The sequence below is a fragment of the Galeopterus variegatus genome, unplaced genomic scaffold (assembly GCF_000696425.1).
Source record: "Galeopterus variegatus unplaced genomic scaffold, G_variegatus-3.0.2 Scaffold974, whole genome shotgun sequence".
Taxonomy (NCBI): domain Eukaryota; kingdom Metazoa; phylum Chordata; class Mammalia; order Dermoptera; family Cynocephalidae; genus Galeopterus; species Galeopterus variegatus.
In genome coordinates this window covers 26,073-33,116 of record NW_007727085.1, presented here as the reverse complement: position 1 = coordinate 33,116, position 7,044 = coordinate 26,073, and the positions used below count along the sequence as shown (strand labels likewise).

Sequence of the window (7,044 nt, the reverse complement as noted above, 5' to 3'; positions counted from 1 at the left end):
ATGGCCAGTTAGCTCACTTGGGAAAGCGTGGTGCTGACAACACGAAGTCAAGGGTTAAGATCCCTTTACCAGTCATCTTTTTAAAAAAAAAATTTTTTTTTAAAAACACGGAATTTAAAATGACAAAAGTCCTAATGAAAAACAATGGCACCATGCCCCGCCCTTCCCCACTCTCCAAAGCAATCACTTTAAAATATTCCAGATCTTTTTTTTTTGTCATTTATGCTCATATTCTTAAATATTACATTTACACTGCTATATTCTATTTTTTAAAAGAATGTAGGCATATATTTTACCTCCTGTGACTGTGGATGAATATCTGGCCCTCTGGCATTCCTCCCCCTTTGCCTTCTCCCATCATCCCAATTTCCATCTTTTAGAATATCTGGTTAAATTGAAAGCTATTTATGGAATAAAATTTTTGTAAGCCCCAAATATTATAATAATTATGCTTGAAACCATAAGTAATAAGTCACAATAGTATTTAACTGAGTAGACTGTTAACACAGGGCCTTTGAGATCTCAAAATGATGGATAGCCAATAACCCTCTACCTTCATAAGATAAAATTTAAGCTATACCTATACTTATTTTGTACTTGAGGACTGGAAGTTGAATTTCTAACAAGTCTTTTAAAAAGGGCAACGTTCTCTTTCAAAAGTTGGTTTGAATAGTTGCTGCCTCAGAACTGTAACCTATAAACTTGTGACTAGATGTTTGGTATGAAAATATAGTTTTAGGGAAATTGTTATGAAGAGCTGTGTTTGTTCACTTTCATAAAGTATATTATCATAGGAGGTTGAATTTGTCACCAATCTCTGATAATTAGCTCACTCACGGTGACCTCATCAATCTTCTTATTATTAACGTAACTATGTGGGTTCTCTTGCAAGTTAAGAAAGTACCGCTGGAGGTCTTCCTTGTAAGAATTTTCTTCAAGAAAAATAAATGAGTGATTCTTACATTCATCCGAAAGCATGACATAAAGTCCCATCTGTAAGTACAATGCATCCTAAAGTACTGTTCTCACACTGTTCACATTTTTATAGCCAAGCATCCGTCCCCTCCTTTCAGATGGTAGCGCTATCACTTTTTACTCATTTCACCTTCTGTGCATGCACACCCATCAGATGTGTCAAATACTAATTGATATTATTTTCCAAATAACCAGCGAGTCAAGTTCACCACAAGTTTTACCTTCAGCTGACCACTCCACGCCATCCTGGGGCCTTGGTCCTCCTAGTCCTGTCTGGGCGGGGACCCCCACTGTGGCCTTCCTGTTTGCTTCCCCTTCCTGCCCTTCCCTCTCCCTCTCCCCCTCCCCTCCCTTCTCTCTCTCCCCCTCCCTTCCCCCTCCCTCTCCCTCTTCTCCCTGTGTGCACACTCTCTCCCCTTTTCTTCTCTTTGCCTTTTGGTTCTTTTCTTTCATGTTGAGCTTCCCTCTTAAATGGCTATAGTTCACATTAAAGGGTGAGGCGCTGAGGCACTGACTAGGAACTCTGTCAGCCTGTTAAGTTGCAGTTTCATTGCTGGGGGATCGGACATAGGTGGTTCACTTTCTCCAGTTTTCCACCCTAACTTTCTAGTATTCCCGGGGTCCTCAAGTCTAGTTCAGCTTGCCTAGATCTGTGCTGTTCAATAGAACTTTCTATGACGGTGGAAATGTTCTATCTCAAAGCTATCAAATACAGTAGCCATTAGCCACATGTGGCTCATGTGACTGAGGAACTAAATTTTTAATTTTAATTTTGGTTAATTTAAATAGCCCATGTGGCAACTGCCAACCATAAGATAAGAAAATAAGCCTCTTGTTCCCTCTGTGCTCTATTTTGGTAGATAGGGCAGGAGGGAAACATAAAACATAGAATTTCAAAGTAAAGTCAATGTTAACTCCTAAAATGCAAGCTTTGGAGATTTAACATTTATTAATGCCAGCATATATGAAATCAAACAGAAAATAAGCTGAAGAATCAGTTGACAGACAATGAGAAAAAATAAGAAGAGCAATCATTTTACTCACAATATTTAAAATTTTTTCATTATCGACTTTAAATCCCTTATATGAATGCCATAATTCTACCTAACTCATAGAACACTGATTTCAGACAGTTTTTTACAGTCTCTGTTTTTGCACTACAATACGGTTACATGCCAGTTACTTACTCTGTCTCCAGGTTTCAGTAGTGGTTCATTCTTACTAGTCAGTTTATTAAGTAGGGTATAAGCCAATTTCAAACTCCGACTCCAAAGTTTGCCTTAAATAAAATAAAAATACTAAGCAATGTGAAATTTAAGAAACTTATAATTAACATTTTAATGTAACAATCAAAATACCTCATAACATTCCATTACCCTATTACTGAAAATTCAGGTAATTTCCAAGTGATAAATACTCTGCCCAATGCAGTAATGAATATCACAGTTGTCTCTAAAAAGCAACTTACAGATTTATTTTTCTTACTGAGAAAATAAAATAGCATATTATAGAAAATTTAGAATATAGAAAAGCCAGCAGAAAAGTCAGTATTCTGTTTGTATGTATATGTATATACATGTGCATGTGTGTACACATACACACACATACATACACACACATATGTATACATGTATGTGTAAGTTTCAAGAAATTAGGTCATACTTCACCCTGCTTTTTAAATGAACATTGCCTTGTAAATGCATTTTCGTAACACTAAATACCCCTCCATTGCATCATGGATAAGTGTAGCACACAATCCATTTAATCTTCATAACAATTCATGAGATGGGTTATATCTTCATCTCCATTTTTTACTCAAGAGAGTCAACAGCTGCTAGAGCAGCACATCTGGACTCATGCCAGGCCCAGACCCATAACCTGGTCCTCAGCCCTGTGAGGTCCCCAGCACCATGCTCCCCTCCTGGCATGCAGCCTCTGCACGGGTGCCCAACCCTGGTGAGTACACAACAAGGACAGCATCACAGAGGAAGGCAGGAAACGACACAGAGGAGAAGTAAAGAGGACTGAAGGTGTCAGAGGAGGCAGACAGAGGCAGGGTGATAATGTGGTAGGAAGACTAAAAAACCTCAGTCCACCCCAACACCTAAAGCAGCCTGGTCGCTACACTAATGTGGGGTGAAAGCCAAGCCTCACACTGCAGGAGAAGACATCTGCAGCAAGTCACTGACAAAGGACTGGAATCCAGAACAAAAAAAAATTTCTACAAATAATCCTCTGCAAAAAATGTGCAAAAGATTCAACTGGTGCTTAACAAAAGAGAAAATCTAAATGATGGGAAAAAATCTCAACCTATTTAGTCATCAGGAAAATGCAAATTAAAGTAACAATGAAATACCATCATATTCTCACTAGATTAGTTAAAATTAATAAGCCTGACAATACCAAGTGCTGACAATGACAGGAAGCAGGAAGGACTCACACACTTACACGAAGCTACATAGCATCCTGACCTAGTGCTTCCACTCCTAGGTGCTTTCCCACAAGTGTGTGTGTTTATGTACCAGGGGGCACACCCTAGACTCTTCCTAGCAGTACTGTTCTTATAGCCCAAACTGGAAATGACCCAAATGCCCATCAACAGTATAATGGACAAGCAAATTCTGGTATAGTCATTCCTTGACAGCAATGAATGAACTAAAACTATACAGAGTAACATGGATGAATTTAAGAAGCATAATGTAAGAGACTCTGTTTCCAGGTGGGAGAGAGCACTGAGGGCAGACAAGCACTGCTGCCTAAAGTGAATTTAAAACCTGGGTGAAACGTAGAAATCATCTATGGAGGCAGCAAAGAGCTGCTCAACAAAGATGACTGGGAGAGTTAAGAATCCAGAGAGGGGAAACCCCGGGGAGGTGAGCAGACCACTGCAGCTGTTTCACGCTGCAGGTGTTGATGGGTCCCGTCCTCTATAGGAGGCTGAGCATCTGCCAGGCCTCATGCCATGCAGAGTGCCTCCAGGGCATGGAGAAACCCACAGAGCTTTCAGCAGAGACTGGGAGCCTCAATAGCATAGCCAGCTCCCTTGGGAAGTGTGCTGAATCCTCAGGCTGTGTGCAGCAGGAGGTTAAAAACACACATGGAAAGCCTCTGAAAATCAGAGTGGGGACCTTAAGCAGTCAGATGAGAGCAGCACTATGGCTAGGGACCCACCAGAGGCAAGAGACATGCAGAAAACACTGGGCACTCGGTGGAAAGCCCAGGAGGTCTACAGGGGGAGCAGAGATAGGATGAGCTAGCTTCAACTGGGTCATAGTGACCAGCCGCTATTCCACTTGCCTAGTGGAGAGGAGGGAGGACTTCTCTCAAGGAAGATGACATCATCTGGACCCTCCATAACTTATACACAATGCACAATATTCAATCAAAAAGTACTAGGCACCCTGGGCCGGCCCAGTGGCGCACTGCTACAGTGCGCCACTTGGGAAGCGCGGCAGCGCTCCCGCCGAGGGTTCGGATCCCACATACAGACCGGTTCCCACTCACTGGCTGAGCGAGGTGCGGGGGCAACACCGAGGGTTGCAATCCCGTTGCCGGTCCCGGTCCGGTACGGGCGCGACACTGAGGGTTGCGATCCGTTGCCGGTCACGAAAAAAGACAAAAAAAAAAAAAGTACTAGGCATCCTAAAAGAAAAGTTTACCTAAAACCAAGAGAAAACAGAGAAGAGCAACAGACCCAAAGGTGATCCAGATACTGGAGCTAGCCAACAAAGACTCAACTACTGTAATCAATGTGCATATTCAAGGCAACAGAGAAGAGGAGGAAAATGTATAGAATGATTAAAAATTTTCCCAGAGAACTGGAATAGGAATTAGAATAGAGAAATGAAAATTCTAAACTAAAAAGACCATATCTTACATTAAGAACTCATCAGGAGTTTCACAGAAATTTCAGAAGACAAGTTTAAAGGATTTAAATAAAGGAAAATAGAAAATATCCAAACTGAAGTATATATAAAAAAGAACACAGAATGTAAAAAGAACATTAAAGGCACATGGGATTCAGAGAAAAGGTATTAGTGTAACTGAAGTGCTAGAAGGAGAAAAAAATGGGGAAGAAATCTATCAAGAGATGATGGTTGTAATTTTTCTAAAACTTATGAAAGACACCATTCCACAGATGCAAGAAGTCCTATAGGCTTCTTGAAAATTTCAGAGAACATCACATCTAAATATATCATAGTAAGACAGCAGCAAGCCAACGAAAGAGAACATTTTTAAAGCAGCCAGAGAGTAAAAAAGACATTACTGTCAAAAGAGCAATAATAGTCTGGCATCTTCTGAAAAGCCAATAACAATATCTTCACAGTGCTGAAAGAAGATAAATGACCACCAAATATATCCTTCAAGAATGAAGATGAAATAAACTGTTATTGGGCAAATACTGAGAGACGTCCTTGCCAGAAATATGCAGGAAGTTCTGCAGGCTGAAAGGAAATGATTACAGAGAGAAACGGAGAATTGCAGGAAAGAATGTATTGTAAAGGGAAGAATAAAAAATATATGACTGACTTAAAAAAAAAATAGCAATGGTATCTTATGCAGCACAAATGAATACAGACTTAAGATACAAGATGAGGACAATGGAAAAACAGAGAAAGTGTGTCACAGGCGGGGTTCTTCAAGAAGCAGACACTGAGACAGAGTTATGCATGCAAAAGTATTACTGGAGAATAAAACCCATGAAGAGAAAAGGGAGGTAGCAAGATCAGGCAGGAGTAGCTGTCAGACCACAAGGTAAATCTGACAGTCTCCAGAAGCTCAACAGAGAGATCCAGAGCAAAGGCTATATATATAAGGAAAGTTTGTGCTGAGCAGGAATGACTGGGCCCTTGTGCCATACCTTATTAGTCATTGGCCACGGGCTGCCCCACCAACAGCATGATCTACAATAGAAAGCTAAATTTAACAGGTGGAAGCCGTAAGCCAATCCTGTTCCTCCCAGGTGGGCAACAAGTTCCTTTCTTAAAGAACTACAGACCAATCTCTCTAACAAACACAGAGGCAAAAACCATAAACAGCACATTGGCAGATCAATTCTAGATATCTATTATCAAAAGATAAGATATTATGGCCAAGTGGGATTTATTCTAGGAATGTAGCATTGCTTAACATCTGAAAATTAATCAATGTAATTCACTAAATTAATGGGGGCAGGGGAGAAAAACCTTATGACAATCTTGCCAGGGCAAAAAAGGCATTTGATGAAATTCAATCCCAACTGACTATAAAAACTTTTAGCAAAATGCCCTTGTTCAGCCCTGCCCCATGAATCCCTGCATTGCCACAGGACTGTAGAGTCCCCACCAAGAAAAAGGCCCTCACCAGATGTGCCCCCTGGACTTTGTACTTCCCAGCTTCCAAAACTCCCATTTTAAAATTTACGATAATCTTTGCAGTAGGTATAAATATGAGAAACTAGGGACTTCCGGTCAAGATGGTGGAATAGATGGTCCCTAGTGTCACTCTCTCCCAAAAAACAACTGATTTAAACTATAAAAACATAACATCAAGTGCATATGGAACGAGGAGACGTCCAGTGGGGGAGGCAGAAGCTCTGTGGAGACCACATGCCCTGCAGGGCCACCGTCGCACGATCTGGCAGATAGGCTTTACCGCCAGCACCCGGCTCCATTCCCAGCCCAGCCCAGTGTGTACAGAGTGGGGAGACATCCGGCAAGGGAGGCGGAGGCTCCACAGAAATCACAAACCCTGTGGGGCCGCCACTGCGTGATCCAGCAGGTAGGCTTCACCGCAGGCACCCGGCTCCATTCCCAGCCTGGCCTAGTGCGCTCGGAGAAGGGAGACGTCTGGCCGGGGAGGCGAGAACTCCATGGGGACCACACTGCTGCTGCGCAATCCAGCAGCCCGGCCCAATGTGTACGGAGCACAGAGACGTCCAGCAAGGGAGAAAGAAGCTCCGTAGAGTCCACACACCCTGTGGGGGGGCCACTGCCGCGTGATCCAGCAGCAGATAGGCTTCACCGCCACCACCCGGCTCTATCCCAAGCCTGGTCTAGCGTGCACAGAGCAGGGAGACATCCTGCAGGG

General features: G+C 42.3%; 1 protein-coding gene across 1 annotated transcript in view; it reads right to left on the bottom strand.

Annotated features, from left to right (window-relative positions):
* The window catches only part of DIP2A (DIP2 disco-interacting protein 2 homolog A (Drosophila)), a 77,807-nt gene that overhangs the window by 46,607 nt on the left and 24,156 nt on the right, over positions 1–7,044 (bottom strand). The window contains exon 4 of the mRNA XM_008573964.1: positions 2,163–2,254. Coding sequence (XP_008572186.1) covers positions 2,163–2,254 — 92 coding nt within the window. The remainder of the gene's footprint in view (positions 1–2,162; positions 2,255–7,044) is intronic.